This window comes from Lithobates pipiens, unplaced genomic scaffold, assembly GCF_037356315.1.
Source record: "Lithobates pipiens isolate NorthernLeopardFrog02 unplaced genomic scaffold, aLitPip1_a1.2 Scaffold_8, whole genome shotgun sequence".
Lineage (NCBI taxonomy): Eukaryota > Metazoa > Chordata > Amphibia > Anura > Ranidae > Lithobates > Lithobates pipiens.
In genome coordinates, this window is record NW_027507903.1 from 158,346,576 (window position 1) to 158,367,305 (window position 20,730).

The 20,730-nt window shown below is 40.7% G+C and overlaps 1 protein-coding gene across 1 annotated transcript in view; it reads right to left on the bottom strand.

Annotated features, from left to right (window-relative positions):
* Positions 1-1,161: 1,161 nt before the first annotated feature.
* Positions 1,162-20,730, bottom strand: part of BEND7 (BEN domain containing 7) — a 125,851-nt gene continuing 106,282 nt past the window's right edge. Inside the window, exons 5-8 of the mRNA XM_077472183.1 lie at positions 20,360-20,622; positions 19,049-19,274; positions 15,547-15,672; positions 1,162-13,474 (exon numbers count right to left, since the gene is read on the bottom strand). Coding sequence (XP_077328309.1) covers positions 13,416-13,474; positions 15,547-15,672; positions 19,049-19,274; positions 20,360-20,622 — 674 coding nt within the window. The 3' untranslated portion in view covers positions 1,162-13,415. The remainder of the gene's footprint in view (positions 13,475-15,546; positions 15,673-19,048; positions 19,275-20,359; positions 20,623-20,730) is intronic.

The window sequence follows — 20,730 nt, forward strand, 5'->3', positions numbered from 1 at the left end:
TGTGTGTTAAAGGGCTTGAAGCTGTGTGTGTCCAAGGAGCCTAAGACTGTGTGTATCCAAGCAGCTCGTTTGAGGGGCAAGTACCTATAGCAGCACTACTGCTGAAGAGTAGCCAGGTGGGCTAGCATTTTCATTTGGATTGTGTGTATCTAATTTAAGATTGGACCCCTGCGTGGAATTCCTGGATGGACTATTATTTTGTTTTTCCTTTTAATAAACGTGGGCTACCAGGCCCTTAACTATAAACGCCTGCCTGATGTGGACTGAAAAATGCTCTAACCACTTGAGCTAAACACCCCAATGTTACAGCGTATATTGATTTGTTTGCGCAAAAGTTTTAGCGTCTACAAACTATTGGAAAGCTTTATGGCATTTTTATTTTTTAACTAGTAATGGCGGTGATCTACGATTTTTAGCTGTATTGCGACAATGCGGTGGACAGATCGGACACTTTTGACACATTTTTGGGACCATTGATATTTATGGAGCGATCAGTACTATAAATATGCACTGATTACTGTATAAATGTCACTGGCAGGGAAGGGGTCGATGAAGAGGTTAACTGTGTGTTCCCTCACTGTGTTTTAACTGTGTGGGGATAGGACTAACTAGGAGAGATGACAGATCACTGTTCCTACTTTGTAGAAACAACGATCTGACTTCTCTCCTCTGACAACACAGGGATTTGTGTGTTTACACTCACAAATCCCCATGCTGGCTCTCGTGCATACGATCGCGCATGGCCAGTGGCGATCATGCTCGCCGGTCGGTGCATCGGATCTCCCGCTGTGCAGAGGCGTGTTTGCGAGCGCTCTGTTGACTCTCCTGAGCAAAGCTATATATATATATATATATATATATATATATATATATATATATATATATATATATATATATATATGGAATTTTTCCCCCAGGAGAGCCATTCTGCCGCCGTATATCTGCGTGAGCCGGTCAGGAACCGGTTAAGAAGATAAGGGTGATTATTATAACTAAGCAATAAGGACAGTCAGGTGCAGAAGATGAATTCCAGGATAAACGTAGAGCCCTTTATCAGCCAGATTGCATTCCCCTGCAACATTTTAAAGTCAGTATTTTTATATCTGACAATTGTACCCTTGATGTGTTTTTCCTTGCTGGAAATTTAAATACACAAGACAGTTTCAGTTAAAATTACTTTTATTTTTTGCATTTTCTATTTTGACATTTAAGTCTCTGCATAAATTCAAGACACAACACAATGTTAGACACAACTGTCACAATTATCCCTTGTCTCTTCAATATATAGATATTTATATATAAAAAAAGAACACCCCCAAAACATGATCTGATTTTAAAAAATATTTATATATTTACATATTAATAAAACTCTATATACAAAGGAAATTAAAACCTTTCCCAGTAAATATGGAATGATTATAAAATGATAAGCAATATGCAGCATTTATAGAAATACTTTAAATAGTAGTCATTGGTAACATAAGCCCAAAGCGAAAATTTCATGTTCTGGTCATATAGGTATATATTTATTTTTTATTATATTTTTTAGTCTGAGGTCCCAGAACTACCAGAAACACATAAACATGACGAAAAAAAAAGATAAAAAAAAAAAAAAAAGAAGAAAAACATAAACAGTGCAAAATAAACATTTGTGTTAATACATATGAGGAACACCAGCAGTGTATGGCTGCAATAACAGTCTCAAACAGAATTCAAACCCTTGTAATTTATGATAGTGAAATGATTAAAGAAAATAGGCTGTATATTTGCTTATTAAAGATAAAGCACTGGAACATTTTTTTTTTTAGATTGGGGTAAAAATAAATATATAATTATAATAATTATAATAGCATATCATTTGTAAACGTATAATTAAATACATTGCTTTTAGAAATTAGGTTCTATAGCCCTATTTTAATTTTTTTTTTGTAGTTTCCTATTGTGATTACTAGGACCATGATGAAAGAAAATGTGTTAAGAAATATTCAACAGAGTAGGATCATAGCACACTTGTAATTCAGTAGTAATCATAAGCTGTGAATAGGAAGGAAAATAAATGTAAGAAACTGTAGTTCTTTATAAATGCCCAACCTCAGCCAGCATGTATTTTCCAAAATACACTAAAAACTTTTCAACTGAAAAAAAAAAGAGGCTGGGTCTTCCCTTACTACCTCCTTTGCACAGCGTTACTGCAAAGCCACAGGTACACTTTTTCTTTATGTAAGCTGTTGTCAGTGGAAAAAGAGTACAAGATCTCTGCATTCTGAAAGTAATGATATTTTCTAGCCTAACAGTATCCCACTTCTGTGGTGAATTCGATTGACCACATTGCTTGGAAGACCTTGATGTGCACAGGAGGAATATTTGTTACATGCAGGCAAATTGTTTTTCTAAGCTTGTTGAAGTTCTTTAGTATGTAATGGGTTCCTGCCACTGATTATAGACACTAGATGGCTAGTATGCCAATGCAGCCATTTTAAGTTGGTTTAGGTGATGATCTAGTGTCTCTGTGGCATCCTCAGGCACCACTGTCCAAGTCTTTTGATAGCCAACAACGATAGGTGAGGTTGGAAAAATGTATCCCCTTGCTGTAGTTTTCCCACTTATAATCAGGTCTTGGAATTGTCTGCAGCCTTTCCCCTGCTCTACTGGCTAAGCAGGGACAGCAGCCTCGGGCAATTATGTTTGGAGACCCAGCCACAGACACCTATGGTTTTCAGATTGTTCTTGCAAGCCTAACTGCCCTTTAGGCTACTTTCACATTGAGGCGTTTTACAGGAGCTACAGCGCTAAAAATAGCACCTGTATAGCGCCTGTAAAGCGCCTCTCCTGTGTCTCCAGTGTAAAAGCCCAAGGGCTTTCAAACTGGAGCAGTGCGCTTGCAGGACGGTCAAAAAAGTACTGCAAGCCGCATCTTTGCAGTGCCCCCTTCCCATTGAAAACAATAAGGCAGCGCCGCAAACCCGCCGGCAAAGTGGCTTTGTGGGCGGTTTTAACCCTTTTTCGTCTGCTAGCGGGGGTTAAAACTGCCTCGCTAGCGGCCGTATAGCAGTGCTAAAACGATGGTAAAGCGGTGCTAAATATAGCGCCGCTTTACCGCCGAAGCCCCAGTCTGAAAGTAGCCTTAAGATACTGGCTTAAAGCTGAATTACAGGAAATCACACTATGTGTTAAGTCTAAGGAGGTGCATGACATTTCATGGACTTATTGCTATTATTTATATCTAACAGGTTTATAGTATTCCTGGAAGACAGATAAAGCTGTATTTTTGGGAGCCCGACGCTGATCCCTCTAATCTCAGCATCTTCAACAGTAGAGTTGCTGCAGCTGCTATGCCTGCCCCTTCCCCTCCTTCTGCCCAATCAGAGAAGCATTGATATTATGTGAACAAAATACAAAGGCTTCTGTGAATGGACAGTAAAGGGAAGGGGCAGGCATTACTGCTCTGTGTGCTTCTCTCCTCTCAGATCCTGGAGCATCTCTACGGCAGAACAATAAACCCATCAGATGTAAATAATAGAGAGTCCAGGAGAAGTCATGCACTTCCTTGAACTTAACTCATAGTGTACCTTCACTTTTTACAAAGTAGCTGAATACCTGGAATTTAGGAGTTCGCCAAGTGAGACTGTAAATCCTAAATATTGCTGTAAAAAATGGTGGTTGGAAGTACAATTTAGGGAATATTTATCATATCATAAAAATGGGGTACATCATGTTTTATCAAAAATTTAAAAAAGTTATCCCATCAATAACCAAGATTGAAAAACAAACCAAATTGTCAAGGCATGTTCCCATGCCTAAAGAGGTTTTCCAGACATATTTATTTATATTATTAACTGTAGCCTATAATGACCAGCCCAACAGTAGAGTCAATCGTTTGTAGCAAAGGACAACGAGGAGCCTTGGGATTGAGATAAATTGCACCCTCTTTTTCTTGGGTATCCACTGAGTGTGTCCACGATGTCACAATAACAAGCTGAAAAACAATAGATTATGTGTAACCGACTGGTTGGTGCTTGTTTGGCTTTACTTTATTTTTGCAATTCTGCATACAGCTAGAGGCACTGGCTGACTAACTTCATAATAATTTAAAGCTGCTTTGTCGACCTGATGCTTACACTGGCAACATTTCAGAAATATTAGTTGGCTGAACCAAAGGACTCTAACTACCAAGGCTGGCAGTACACCATACAGTTTTCTGCAGCAGTGCAACTGGGCTGGGGTAACATTACTAATGACTAACTGACAAGGGGTCATATGAAACAACAGTCAAATGAGTGTGTAGCCAAGATTTTCACCGCAGTAACAAGCTGATGTCAGCTTCTTCATCACCGCGATTAAAGAGTAGACAACTAAAAAGGTAGAACAGTAGATGGCATGTCTTACTTTTGAACATTTAAATAAGGCAGGTATGAAACTCTACCTTGTTGAAAAAGCAGCACCAATAGAGGACTAAAAGAAATGCAGCACTTATTGACAAGATACAACCACCAAGTGTTTCAGTATCTAGACCAGGGGTAGGCAACCTTTTGAGCATAGTGTGCCGAAAAATATTTTCAAAGAAATTGAGAGTGACGATTTTACAACAAAAAAATGTCAGCTTCACACTCAATCACTAACAGGATTTTTTTTATAAAGTGCTGTAAACTACTTGAGTAGTTGTGAGAAATTAACTCCCTGCACTCACGCCTCAGATCAGCCCCAATTCCTGCATCTCCACACTTCAGATCAGCCCCAATTCAAGCACCTTCACACCTCAGATCACTGTACCCACCTGCAAATCTACCCCACGACTGTAACCCCCTGCACATCTGCCCCACCCCTGTAACCCCATGCTCATCTGCCCCACCACTGTAACCCCCTGCACATCTGCCCCACCACTGTAACCCCCTGCACATCTGTCCCACCACTGTAACTCCCTGCTGATCTGCCCCACCACTGCACATCTACTCTACCGCCATACTACCATGCTCTTCTGTCCCACCTCTGTTCCCCCTGCTCATCTGTCCCACCAATGTACCTTCTTTCTCCTCTGCCCCACCTCTGTACTCCCTGCTCATCTGTCCCACCAATGCATCTCCTTTCACATCTGCCCCACCTGCTCTTCCATCCCACCACTGAACCCCCCTTCTCATCTGTCCCACCACTGTGACCCCCTGCTCATCTGTCCCACGACTGTAACCCCTCTGCTTATCTCCCCCATCACTGTACCCCCTGCTTTTCTGTCCCACTGCTTAACCCCCTTTTCATCCCTCCCACTACTGTACCCCCTGCACATCTGCCCCACCACTGTACCCCATTGCTCTACTGCCCCACCACTGTACCCCTTGCTCTTCTGTCCCACCACTGCAACCCCTTTCTCATCTGCTCCTCCACTGTACCTCCCTGCACATCTGCTCCACTGCCGTACCCCCATGCTCTTCTGTCTCACAACTGAACCATCTTCTCATTTGTCCTAACACTGAACCCATCTGCCCCACCACTGTAACGCGCTTTCTCATCTTCCCCACCAATGTACCCTCTGCTCATCTGTCCTCACCAATACACTCCTTTCACATCTGCCCCACTGCTCTAACCCCCTTGCTTTTCTGTCCCACCAGTGAACCCCTCTGCTCATCTGTTCCACCACTGTAATCCCCTTCTCATCTGCCTCATCACTGTACCCCCCTGCTCTTCTGTCCCACTGCTGAAGCCCCCTCTCCTCTCTTCCACCACTGTACCTGTTCTTCTGTCTCACCTCTGAACCCCTTCTGCTAATTTTTCCCACCGCTGTACCTTCCTGCTCATCTACTCCACTGCTGTACCCTCATCTCATCTATGATATGCGTGATATACAGAGTGGTGAAAGGAAGCAGAGATGAGACACATCTACCTGTCCTGGCACACTCATCCTGCTGATCCACCTCTTGCATCCAGCCCAAGTGCTTGTATGTGATGTCACATACAAGCATCTGGAATGGATGTGCAATGATGAGCTCAGGTCAGGGGCATTTTCTGAAAGCAGTGGGCCTGGGTGCAGGATCATAAGTTGGGCCCCCGCAGCTGAGAAAAAGTGTTGTGCTCTGCACCACAGGAAAGGTTGGGTGTGATTTTCATTGCGCTGAATACTGGCTGTGGCTTAAAGGGACACAGAGTGCAGGGGTTCAGTAGTAAGTGACACAAAGGTTGAGGAATCATTTCAACAAAGTTCCCAGAAGCTCAACAGTAATTCCACAAACTGACACCCGATTGTGGTTTTCTCAATAACAGTGAAATCCCTTCTTTCTGAGATTGGTAGTGGCAACCAAGCGTGTCATTTTCATCCAGATGGTGGATGGGGCTAGCAGGACTGTGATTCGCTTTAGCAGTGGCCAATGACAGTCCTCCTCTTCCTGGAAACAGGGACTGCCCCCCCCCCCCTCAACAGAACTGCACCCAATCTCCCATCACAAAAGCTGATGAAAGTTAGAGAACCAAACAATGTTTCCCATCTTTTACAATGTGTGGGGGCGCAGTGCCTCCCCCTCAGTGCAGGTACAGCATGGGGAATTTGGAAATTGGAATGCATTAGTGTCTCACTGACACTTCCCTGCGCTGTTCTGCTGATGGGAAGGGAGTAGAGTGCCGGAAAAAGAGGCTTTGAGTGCTGCTTGCGGCACCAGTGTCGGAGTTGCCTACCCCTGATCTAGACCATCATAACAGCCGAGCAGTTACAGGGGTCCAGTAGCCTGAATTTAAACTGATGGCTGTCTTGTCAAAACCACATTACTAAAACAAGCAGCACTGCGCTATCAAACCCACATCATACATAACACCAATATATTGGGATACTTGTATACAAAAATATATATTTTAAAAATGTAGTATTTAAATTAAAATACAGTCTCAGTTTCACATATGTATCACAACCTCTGTTTCACTATTTTAACAGTCACAGCACATGTACTGGTATATCAACTACTAATGCTATGACTTTGACATATGACTATTCATGAAGTGCTAAAAATTAACGCTTGGGGTCATCTATCCCTGTTCAACTAATTCTAAACTGACATTAAGGTCAATTCTTTTCTTTCAAACACAGATAACTATTTTTGTGCAGAATACAACACTCAAGACTGCGTAAGAACCTCATGATTTTATTCAAAAGTGACTGAAAGAGTAATAAGTGGGTTGGGTCATCAGCTACAATTTTCTAGATGTTGTACTAGTCTGTAGCATGAAATTATCCTAAAACCCTACTCACCTACAATCATGAGTTAAAGATGCAAACTCAAGTGTATATTGTGTAAATCTAGAATTTATACAGGGAGAGTAGACTTATCCTCCATGATAATATGGAACTTTGGACAACTCAGGAGCATTTTGGAGTAAGGACAGGCTGAATTTTAGTGGAAGTCCATCTCTAGATTGACTTTTGCTGAAAACAAAGAAGCTGGAAAACTTTTGTTGAACAGCATCTGCAGCCACTGGGCAGTGTACTCTGACAGTGGAGAGTCCCGCTCTCCTCCATCCACCTTGTTCGCTTTTTTTTTTTGTTCAGCCTACTGGCTGAATAAAAACAAAAAGCTAGCCACCTGTGGCTAGCAGAGAAAAGAAAGTCTCTTGATTAATTTGACAAAAAGGGAGAACCCTGAAATGGGTAATCACGGCCCCTTGGACGCCCTGACATCAACCCTTTTACCTTCGAGTGCAGCCGATCCAAGCTGAGCCAGCTGGGAACCTCGGGAAGGTGGAAGCACTGTGTGATAACTTGTGTTCCATCTTTAAGCACAGCAGCAATTCTTTCTATCCACCATCCATTCACTTCCTAGCTGAGCTCTGTCTATACCAGCCGCTTGCCTACAGACCTCTGCATCAACCAGCCGCCTGCCTGTCGATTTCTGTTTTTCTCAGAGGGCTACATTCACTAGCTGATCCTGACTCATAAGTGAGTGCATTTACTCTACTTTATTCCAAATAATAATACAGGTTACATTTAGATGGTGTGCCCCTTCTCCTTTCTTTTCTTTGCTTATGCGTATTAGGCTATCTCAGTACCTGATCCAGGGGTGCTGCTGCCACCACCCTGCATGACCTTATTTTTTTTCCCTGCTAGGGATTCAGTTGCACCAGAATTCTTATTTAATCTGTGGCCAGCTTGTTCTTTCAAGTGAACAGGTGAGAGCTGACTTTATTTAGGTGCCTTGCAGAAATCTGTTATTAGAAGATACACCAGAGTAGACCCAGAATACCCTAAATTTGGTTATATCTGCTGGAACGTACCAGAAAGGGTAGAGAGTACATAAACAGAAATCTGAGCTGATCTACTCTTTTACCCAAGCCCACACTACAAATAAGTGGATCAAATAAATGAGCGTGATTGACTGTAACCAGAATACAGTATATGGTGTTAACCCTTATGAATAATAAAGGGTCTCTTGTGTATTATAACATATGAATTACTGTTACTTCCTGCATATAAAACAGAGAAAATACAGAGAACAATATTCTCATTGTGTACCACATTACTTAATGATACTGTACCTTGACAATAGTGAAACACTGTGAGCCCTTGTACACACGGTCAGAGAATCCGTTGGAATGTGTCCTATCGGACTGTGTTGTCGGATAATCCGACTATGTGTGTTATGCATCGGACTGATTCCATCGGAATATCCGTCGGACCCAATTTTCCAACTTGTTGGAAATATTTTCCGACCAACTGGTTCGATCGGACATACTCCGATCATGTGTAGAGAATTTTGATCGGACCAAGTGCCACGCATGCTCAGATCAAATTCCTACATCAAAGCTATTGGCTACTAGCCTGAACGTAGTCCCATTGTAACGAAATTACGTCATCACGTTCTGAATGATTGGACAACTTAGTCCGACCGTGTGTATGCAACAGTTTGGGACAAGATCCGACGGGCAAAATCCAACGGACAAGATCCGACGGATTTGGTTGTCGAAATCTCCGACCGTGTGTACAGGGGCTAAGAGAGTTTCCTTCATTACAAAACTATATTATTTTCTTGTACAAGCAAATTATTTAACAAAACAATTTACACTTGAATACAAGTTATTATGAGTGCTCTCATTGTAGGAAACCACTGAAGTTTAACATGGAAACATCAATTTAAACAATCCCCATTTCCCAAAGTTACTTGGCCTCCTCCTTTGACATAAAAAGAATACCTTGACCTGTGTCAACCGGACAGCGTTTATAGACTCCAGCTCTGCAGTACATTATAGTACATTATGGCCACTGCTCTGTTGGTAACTATGACCCCGAGGGCTGCAGGGTACATATTCCAGATTGCCAGAGCTTGAGGCCGTAAATGCTGTTCGACTCTGAGCAGACAAAGAAGTGAGCCTGCAGTTGAGCGGCTAGCTATGGTGAGGAGTTCAGGGGAGTGGTGGTTGGGGCGTTTGGCTATTCAAAACAATATTTCGATTTTAATTAAAGAACCACTAAACAAATTTATAATACACAAAATTTTAATGTCAAATATCTAAATTTTTTAATGAATATGGATACATTTGCATGCATATTTGTCAAAATGATTTGTAGTATTTTCATAGTATGCAACTTTTTTGTGCTAATGTTAGTGGTCCTTTAATATCTTTATATGATTTACTGCTGCTAAGTTCCCTACAAAATTATTTGGTACTTGTGTTTTTTCCCTATTTGGCATACTTTTTTCCTAGGATACAAACAGCCCTTTAGAATATTTATATATTTTACCTGTAGGTGTTTATTACAGGATTGGTCCATATGTAGCTGGCATATGAGAGGGGACATATGCAGCAATAAGGTGCAAGCTTGGTCATATTTTAAAACTAGTGGTTCCCAGAAACACATCAATACTAAGATCTTGTTACTAAATGTTATAGTATTAAATCACTATTCATATTTTTTTAACACATCATTTATTCTTTCATAGATTTACAGACGTTCGTAGCAAACATAAAATGTATCTGTAAGAAAATTTCCTATATGCACTCCATATAGATGGGCATAAACAGATTCGATTCCAGGTCTATGAACACAGGTCTGACCTGTAGTGTGAGAGAAAAGTCCTGGAAGAATACCACTGATCCGATCCCTAGGATTGGCACTGAGCTTAATCCATACAAGTGTTTGATGGAGGACACTCACATATCCTTAAAACCACTTTGAGGTCCTGTGCCTCTTTCCTTCCAGTATGGGGTTCCAACAATGTCTGGGTCCCACCACTTTCCCATACTGTTTTCATACCAAAGAAGTTATGAGTAATGAGTAATGTCTCACATACAAAAAGTTTACTGTGTCAGTAGTTACTTAGAAGCTCCAACAATGGCCTCCCTCTCAGACTTGACTGTAGAGCTTCACAATTAAGCCCCAGTAGCAGGCAAAAGTAGAGGGTGGAAAGTCTCTCACTGCTGAAAGAATAAAGTTTTTCTCTAAAAGGGATGAGTGGTGTGTGGCCTACTTACTTTGGTATATCTGATGAAAATTGTTTGAATAGCCCCATAGTGACCAGACACAGATAAATATGTTGTATCCTAGTAAACTAGATTTACAACAGTAATGCACATACCCCTCAACTGCACAACCAATATTAAAGAACAGCTGGTATGGTGGACTTTGGCGAAGTAACCCATCAAAACCCTTGGCTAAGTTCCTTTCTCAAATGACAGGGAAGCTCAATTCATGAGTTCAAGCCATGTTTTTTTTGTATGTATATACCCCTGTGGTATTTTTCATGATAAAACAAAATCACAAAAAAAATCCAACTACTGTATAAGAGTAACAGCCTTTTTTAATAAGCTGCAGAAGGTGGATGAACCTACTGTAGTTGCAGAGCTTCTACCACTGGAGTCCCTAAAAGACAAATTAACTGACCAGTTGGCATCTACTCAAATCAAAAAAACGGGTGTTGGTTGCATTGCCCTTTTTTTCTGCTTAAAGCTTATAGTCAGTTAAAGAGCATCTTCACCTGGGTTGTTAAAAAAATTTTTTTTTTTAAAAACAGATACTCACTTGTCCATTGAGTTCAGAGCTATCTTGCATGCAGCTGTTTCTTGACTGGGCTTCAACTCTCCGGTGTCAGCATCTTAGATTTGGGAGCTGGCTGTGACTTTGAGATGTCTCACAGCTGGCTCCCCACTGCACATGTACATGGCACAGCAGTACAGCAAAACTAGTCCTGAAGCACTTGTGATGTGTCCCTGGAGACTGCAGATGGGGGGGGGGGGGGGGGGGTGGAGGGTGTGGGCTGAGCACACAAGTGTAATTCTCACATAAATTGAGGAAGTACAAGGGGTGACCTAAGGTACCCACTCCCTAAAAATAAGGTACCCACTCCCTAAGAAAAAATAAATAAAAAAGACAGACACAGGAGAGCTGCAGATAGCAGGGCTGCAGATGATGGAGGCACGCAAATGGACCACAATGTCAGGGGCTCAGCAGCAATGATTATCGTGGTCAGTTTGCAGGGGGAGGGTATAGCAGGCAGGATCAGCCAGGTTTTTTAGGGTATACAGGGGGACAAATGACACAGCACAAGCACTGTGCTGTTATTCATGCTTTAAGGAAACAGGATCTGTTTTCTGTTTTTTTTTGGAAATGCTTTAACTTTACTCTGACTTTCCTGATCTTCATTAGTATTGAAGCCAGATGGTCATCATAACAGCCAGGCAACTAGCAATCTAAGAAGTAGTGGAAACCCTCACCCTTCATACATATCTTAAAGCGGAGTTCTACCCAAAAATGGAATGAACTTCCGCTGTCTGGATTCCTCCCCCCCTCCGGGGTGACACATTTGGCACCTTTCAGGGGGGAAGGGGGAGCAGATACCTGTATAATACAGGGATTTGCTCCCACTTCCGGCAAAAGATCACCGTAGTATCCGTGGCAATCTACACCATGTCCGGACCCTCCTCAGTCCCCCTGCTGTCTTCTGGGAGACACACGGGTACCAGTAGAAAGCAGGGACCACTCAGAATGCGCAGCGTGACTCGAGCATGCGCAGTAGGGAACCAAGCTGTGAAGCCGCAAGGATTCACTTCCTGATTCTCTTACTAGTGATGCCAACGCTTTCACCTGGAGCTGAGGGACAGGTCAGCTTTGGGTGAGGACATTGCGGGCGCCCTGGACAGGTGAGTTGGTGGTTTTGATAAAACACTTCTATAGTGTGAAACGTGTCAATCTACCTGCATTTCCCCTGCCTGACCCATCCAGTGCTTTTAATATTTATGCGTCAATAAAGACTTTATACCTTACTTTCTGTGTAGGTGTGCTGCCGATGCAAAGATTCTTTGTTCCAGGTAAGTGTCCTTATTTTAAAAGTCAACAGCTGCAGTATTTGTAGCTGCTGACTTTAAAAGTGTTTTTTTTAGGCAGAACTCCGCTTTAAAGCTCAACTCCAGGCAGATGTTAAAAAACACCAATTAATACATTTACGTATTTACCTAGATTGATTTCAGCCTCTTTTAATTCCCTTTATAGCAGCATTGTCTCTCGGAGCTTGGGGCCATGCTTTGAGCCAATATGGTGTCCTGCATTTACAGATGCTGGCAAGGAACTTTCCCACAGAGGGCAAAGTAATAAGTTTATCAGTCTTTTGCTGCTCTAAATTGTCCAATCACAGGCTGAGGGCACGGAGGTGACCTAGCTTCCTCAGAGAAAAGCTTGGTCACCATGCTGGCTGTGCTATGTAGTAGAACTAACTAGTAAATCACAGGAATAGATAGACAGAAATACAAATCCTTTGGCAGGTAACACAGCCCTTAATTTGAATTTAAGCTCTGTATTTGCTTTGAGTACAGCTTTACATTGCTCATAAATGAACACAATAAAGTGGAGAGCCTACTATTTGTACTTGCCATTTTCGAAAGGATTATGGGAGTACCTAGACAGTAACACATTCATCGTGTTTTGCAGCAAAGTACAAAAATGGAGTTATCCATAACTTTACTGTTTCTTTTAATGCAAGTTGTAAATTAAATGTAAATGTAAGGTAACGCTACCACTTCTTTACTGACAATAAGTGCCATCTCTGACAAATGTGCACTATGTTAAATATCTTGTAAGACATTTCCCCCATAAAGATTCTTATAACATGTAAATAAATGACTGCACAAATTGTTGCAGTTGGGATGAGATTTCATATCACATTATGTATTCCTAATGGCTCTTAAAAAGAGCTAAGTGCGTTGATAGTTAAATGCCACAAAAAAGCTTTTTTTGTCATAAGTAGGGTATTTGTAGCTCTGCTAATAAGCCACCAAAACAACAACAGTTCTCCTGTGCTACACAGACCCATCTGTCCGCATTGTCCATGTTTCATTATACCAGTCCAACTATTTAAAGTGACATTCTTTGGGACAGTAAGAAATGCACTCTGCTGAAATTATCAGGAATTCATGCCCAGAGCATCTTCTCATGACACATACTTCATACGTGTGACTTAATACCCAGTCTTCGAATGAAGCCACAATTCATTATCAGTGGTTTGCAGAGGATTTCCTGAAGGAATAAAAAAAATTCAGAAAGAATATTACATTGAGTATACCTCCCAGCGATTTAAACAAGTTAAACAGTTAATAAAAATTTTCAACTGCATTACTTCCAAAGTGCAGCCAGTTCTTTCATGCATGTTTAATAATTCTCTAATTGTTTAATTATTTTAAGTGCATTTAGGGAACTGCTCAACCCTGGATACATGCAAAATATAGATATTGACATCTGCCTCCTGCACTGAACTAAGATCTGTCTCCATCAGTTATGAATACTATATTTGCCACTGTGGCACCGGATTTCTAAATGGCAGAACACCATGGGGATGATTTACTTTTTTTATTTTTTTTTATTTCAGATTTTATTTTAAGGTTTTTATAGCACAATAACATATACACAAAAGACATAAAGCTCATGACACGGGTGATCATATCAAAGCAGAAACATCCAGGCACCCCCCCCCCCCCCACAAAAAAAAAAAAAAAATCCCTTTCATTATTATATCGATCACCCATCATATAGATGAGATCTATTTTTACCCATACACCTAAATCCAAACAATCATAACACCTAGCTCAATACCGTACCCATGTGATCTAGTCACGGTGTCCAGAATCAAACCTGTAGAATAGCCCTTGTACACACGGTCGGACATTCTGTCAACAAAATCCGTCTGATTTTGTCCGAAACTGGTGTTGCATAAACACGGTCGGACAAAGTTGTCGGAAAATCCGATCGTTCGTAACATGATGACGTTATTTCGTTACGACGGGACTACGTTCAGGCTAGTAGCCAATAGCTTTGGTCTAGGAATTTGATCTGAGAATGCGTGGCACTTTGTCCAAACGGAATTCTCTACAAACGATCGGACAAAGTCTGATCGGATCATGTTGTCGGAAAATTTTATAGCCCAGCTCTAAAACTTTGTCGGTCGGATATCCCGACGGAAACAGTCAGATGGAGCCCACATTTTCCGTGGGAATGTCCGACCGTGTGTACAAGGGCTCAGGTGAATTTCTATAAAGAAAGTATGTCTCTCATAAGAAATGCATTTATTGAGCTCAAATATCTAATCAGATATAGTCAAAGCATGTGGAGAAGTCCACTTAAGAACAATTTGTCTCCAAGCGACAAAAGCGCACGTATGACAGTAATCCACTATGGTGACTTGAGCACTAAGTTGTCAAGATATCCCAGTAGCCCATACATGGATCAAAATTCAGCTGGTCCCTGCTACACTGACTAAATTTCGATCCATGTGTGGCTTACTTAAAAGGAAGTATGTTCAGTGGAGTTGAATTACCAAAGGCAAATACACTGTTCGCTTTGCAAATGAAGTTGCACCCTGCAAGGGAATTTTCCCTAGAGCCTAAGCCGGCCAAAGATGGAGCAATTTTCTTCCCTGCAATCACAGATTGGAAAGAAAGGAAAGAAAATCGTTTGATTTCTCCAGCAACATATTCAGTGTTGATGGGAGAATCTTTACCGTAGAGCCATTGGGAGTTTATTTACTAAAGGCAAATGCACTTTGCACTTGAAAGTGCAGTCGCTGTAGATCTGAAGGGGATATGCAAGGAAAATAAAAAACAGCATTTTAGCTTGCACATGTTTGGATGATAAAATAAGCAGAGCTTCCCCTCATTTCAGATCTTCCCCTCAGATCTACAGTGACTGCACTTGCAAGTGCATTTTCAGTGCACTTGCAGTGCCGATTGGATTTGCCTTTAGTAAATAAACCCCATTGCGTTCTTCCAACAGGCTGGTTGTACCCAAGTTGATCAATCGATCAAGCCTGCCCATACAGGGTTGGAACCTTGACAGGTCCCTGCTGAACTGGCCAAGATTTGAAACATCTATGGCTGGTTTTAGTTGCACATGAATGGATGATGGAAGCCAGCAGAGCTTCATCTCATTAATTAAGCTCTGGGAATAATACGACTGCACTTGCAAAGTGATCAGTCTTTTTGCTTTTAGTTAATCATCCCCAGTGTGTCATTCTTTGGTGCAGTAATGACAACGTTATTGCAAAATGGTTCCTTCTGTGAATAATCAAAAACAAAATATTTGCTATCACCAATTACCTAGATCACAGCCTCTTTTTAATCTGCGCCGGGCAAGTTTGATCTGATCCTGGAGGATTTGTACCCAATGTCGTGGGCCAGGGACCTTTTCCACATTGTTAGCAGCACAGTATTTCTCTGTGAAAACTGAAGAAAAAGCACAACATACTGTAAAGAAAAGCAGATTGATGGAATGCTGTCTCTTCTGTAAGAAGACAGCAACATACAGTTTCTGGGAATAAGCCTAAATGTGTATAAAAACTGCATTAATAATATTGGAGAAAAGTGGCTCAAACTGCTGCATATACAAAATGGTAATGAAGGCTCAATCACTCTGCAGATGAGATGTGTTTGTGCATCCTCATTTGAACTTGCTAATACAAAAGAACAGAGACAATGCAGCACATATGAGTACTAGCTGCAAAGATAAGGAAAGGCATGCTCTGCAGTGATTTTAAGATAAAAGACAAGTTATTCTGCCTATGACTGTAGAAAAATGTAAAACATTTTTGGGGGAGAATATGATTTTTCATGGTCTCAAACCCAATTCAAATAAACAGGTAACAGGAATATTAGACTGCTAACCTTTCCTGCAGAAATCTCGGTTCTGGGTTCCCTGCAGTGCTAGAATACTGGTCCTTAGATCTTTGCTGGATGGGATTAAGCCCCTGTTCACATTGGAGTGACTTGTCATGTGATTTGACAAGTCAAATCGCATGACAAGTCGCATCCTATTGCCTGCAATTGCACTGTTCAAATCGGGGCGACAAAGACTTTGCGATGCCATATCGATTTGAAAAAGTGGTACATGCACTACAGCAGAAGAACTGTGTTGTGAATAGACAAGCTGCCTGCTGAGCTCCCTCCCCGACACAAATTTTATCTCATGTGTCAGGAAAACTTCTCAAAAGTGGCAACAGAGGAACGGAGCACCAGATAGAAATGACAAGTAGAGCTTTAGAGAAAGATAAGTAAACTCTACAGATACACTGTATGTGCTTTGCTTAGATTTCATGAATGAGGTTTACAACTACTTTAATGAACCATATTATTTGTAATAGCTGTCCTGTAATGAGATCACTATCACAAAAATACCGTATTGTAGTCTGATATAATTATGGAGTTCAACCATGTAATAATTGTATTCAATATTTTACATGCCTTTATTTTTATTATTTTTTCATGGTAATATGCCAATCAAGCTGTTCATTAACTTTTACAGTGGTTGGGACAAACTATAACACTGTTAGGTTTAAAGCATTAGTAAACGCATGAATGAAAAATAAAATTGCACCAGTATACAACGCATACTAGCCCACTATGACAGACTTACCTTAAATGGAACACTTTTAACAGGGCCTTCTTACGAATAAATAGTAACACGAGTAAAACACATCTAAAAATTTTGACATTATAACATTGTAACTGGTCTGTAAGTGGTAGATTTGAAATAATATACAGTACTGTATATTTTTACTTGACTTGAAGTGGTAGTAAAGTGTCAAGAAAAACTTTCCCTCTGCAAGTAATGTAAGTTAACGTGCTAGTATGCCAGGCATGCATTACGGCAGACTTACCTTAAAGTGGATGTAAACCCTCACATATACCCAGTGAAGTGAACAGCCTCAGATTATATACAGAGATGAAACAAATCTCCCTACATACGTTTTACATGCACTATATATCTGCTGTCTTCAGCTTGTTATATTCTTTAGAAAGTACACATTGTGTTAGCCCATGTACACACGGTCGGAGATTTTGCCAACCAAATCCGTCGGATTTTGCCCGTCGGATTTAGTCCGTGGATTGTGTCCGAAACTGTTGCATACACACGGTCGGGCCAAGTTGGCGAAAAATCCGATCTTTCAGAACGTGATGACGTAATTTCGTTACGATGGGACTACATTCAGGCTAGTAGCCAATAGCTTTGATGTAGGAATTTGATCTGAGCATGCGTGGCACTTGGTCCGATGAAAATGCTCTACACATGATCGGATTAGGTCCGTCCGGCCCAGTTGGTCGGGAAATATTTCCAACATGTTGGAAAATTGGGTCGGACGGAGATTCGGATGGAATCAGTCCGATGCATACCACACACAGTCGGATTATCTGACGACACGGTCCGATAAGACTCATTCTGACAGATTCTCCGACCGTGTGTACAAGGGCTTAGAGTTTTTTTCTTTCTGTTCAGCACTGGGAGGGGAGTCTTGGCATACACCATGTGACAGCTGATTGGAGGAAAGGCACACACCCCCCTCCACATAGGCAGAGGAAGGAATGTGCAGAGATGTGCTGTGAATAGACCAGCTCAGGCTGGTTAGCATGCTGATAACAGAAGAATGGAGCAGAAGAAAGACACAGGACTTAGGGCTTTGGAGAGTATAAGTAAACACTACAGATACAGTATATGTGCTTAAGTCAAATTTCATGGATCTGGTTTACATCCACTTTAAAGCAAAGCCCTCGAGCAGCACGCTGTCACCGTTCTTCATCTTCACCCAGTCTTCCTTCTGGATTCGTGGGCTCCAGCTGTTTGAATGGCTGAGTTGCAATGATGTCACTCCTGCAATGATCGTGATGTTACCGGTTCCTTCAAATGGGAATATCTCCTAAATTGTACAGTACATGTTTTGGAGATATTCCTTGTACCTACAGGTAAGTTTTAATATAAGTTTACCTGTAGGTACTAGTGGTGCAGTAGTGTTTACTACGGCTTTAAATCTTATAAAAAAATAAAACAAACATCAATGTTATAGAAGTCTCAACCCCTGTCACTGTCACCTTCAATTGACAGATTGCTATAAGCTACCAAGCCTTGCTTTATGCAATTAATTAAAGGTCTAAGACTATGCTAAAGTTATAGTGTTACTAAACCCAGTAATATGAAAATAGTTCAATGATCTATGCATACAGGATAAAACAACCATTTTACACAATGCAGAGGATTAACCCCTTAAGTTCCACAGTGAGTATAACAAGCATGCTATGCTGCATATGCAGACTGATTTTACTGTTGTGGATTTAGTAACACTTTAAATTGTCAAATAAGTTTAACCCAATGTACTCTTTAAATACATTTCTGAAGCCACATTGAGCTAGATTTTAGTGGGAGATTAGGGTATGAATATTTTTTTAATAAAGGACATTTCAATTAGAAAAGGGCAGCCCTTGAGTGTGTATAACTGGAATAGGCATGTGTACTAAGTATGTGATATACCTGTTTTCATACAGGGAGAGCAGGAAACTCTAGACTTCCTGGCCTGTAAGCTACAGTCTATGGAACAGGGCGTTACATTTTACAACTGATCATAATAATTTGCAGGGCCTGTTGCACTGAATTATTGCTATGATAAAAGGAGTTAATATGCGAGTTCTTTTTAAAAGGCAAACTTTTGTCCCTGTATATTTCTCAAATTAATTATTCCTTGGTTAAGACACTATATAAATACTTTCCATACAATCAGAAAACACATACCACATGACTCAGGAAAGGAAATCATGGATTATGATCTATGTGTACCTTTTATTGCTCCCACAATATTTTGATCCAGCCCTTGTCTGTTGTCATTGAGTCCTCGCTTCCGTTTCCCATTGGGTAGTGATGTTGCCAAAGTTTTATCATCGAAAAAAGCACAGACAAGTTTTCTAAAGAGAAGGCTTCCTGACCTCTTGTAGTTGGATAGTATGGAATCAAGCTGGGATTTCGGCATGAATACATCAAACCCTTCAGCCAACTGCACATCTGGCTATCAAAGTAAAATAATGCAATGAATAAAGATATCAACATGTCTACAATCCACAATTGCAAGGCAAAAAGCTGGAAGCAATTACTTCTTACTAGGTGATTACATAAAATATGTTATTATTTTTACTTTCTCTATATCTTCCCTGTGTTTACAGGCAAGTAAACACAGGGAACACCACATTCATGGCCCACCTGTCTGGGTGGACATGCGCCCAAGTCTCTAGTCCCTCTTCAGAGATTTTATACTGTGTATTATATATTTCCCTTTATAGGACCATTTTAATGATGATATTTTGTCTTAAATAAATTTATACTTTTTTAACAAATACTTATGTGAGTCTTTGCTGTATCATGAAGGGTCCTTAGTTGCCTCAAACCTCCTGTCTCAATTTTCAACTGCAATAATAAGCCCCAACATTGGTGTCAGTGAGTGCAATAATAACCCCCAGCGTCGGCGTCAGTGAATTAAATAATAAACTCCATAATCGGTGTCAGTGAGTGCAATAATAAACCCCGACATCTGTGTCATTGAGTACAAAAATAACCTCCAACATCGGTGTCAGTGAGTGGCATTTAACCCCCCTTGCATAGGTGGTCAATAACAGCGTGAGTTAACCCTCTCCTTACAATAATGGTCAGTGGCAGTGTGAGTTAACCCTCTCCTTACATCGGTGATCAGAATCAGAAAGAGTTAACCCCCCTACCGTGGAGGGTTGGTGCACCAGGGATCTACACAATCAAATTAACTCTACCAACACATACTACCTAAAATGCATGAAAACAATACATATATTATCTTTGAAATCACATGATGTAGCTAGAGATAGCATGCTTTGTTATAATAAAATGTGAAGTAAATATATTCCTATAATGTTCATGCATTAAGATGATGTGACAGTTTGCAAATGATTACATTTTCATAAGGCATCATTTGAATATCCATCATTTGAGTATTTATGGGAAATAAAAATTGTCTGCAGAGGACAAATGCTAATGTTTTTAGGTTTGGTGTAATGAGAAGCTGTGTGAATTGCATTACTTTGATGAAGGCCAAAGCAATTAATTAACCTTTGAATTGCAACTTACATCGGAAGATGACGAGTTGACAACAATACCGAATCCTGGCACATGATTCTCTTCTTTCTTGACATGCTCTGCTTGCAACAGACTAGCTCTTTCTGGAAGTACCACAGTTTTATGTTCTCTCACACTCATGCTGTGTACACTATGAACTGGTGTCACCACTGTGTTCTTTGGAATTACTTTTTTCTTCATTATTCGTTTCCTTGACAGAACTGCCTTCTGGGAGCAAACACAAGACTGGGGAAGCTGCTGCCGGCTTTGTGCCACTAAATAAAAAAATGCAAGAGAATAGATGAAAGATGAATGAAAGATGAAAGCTAATTTCCTAGTTCTGCTACGTTGTAATAATAATAAAAAAAATCAATATAATACTA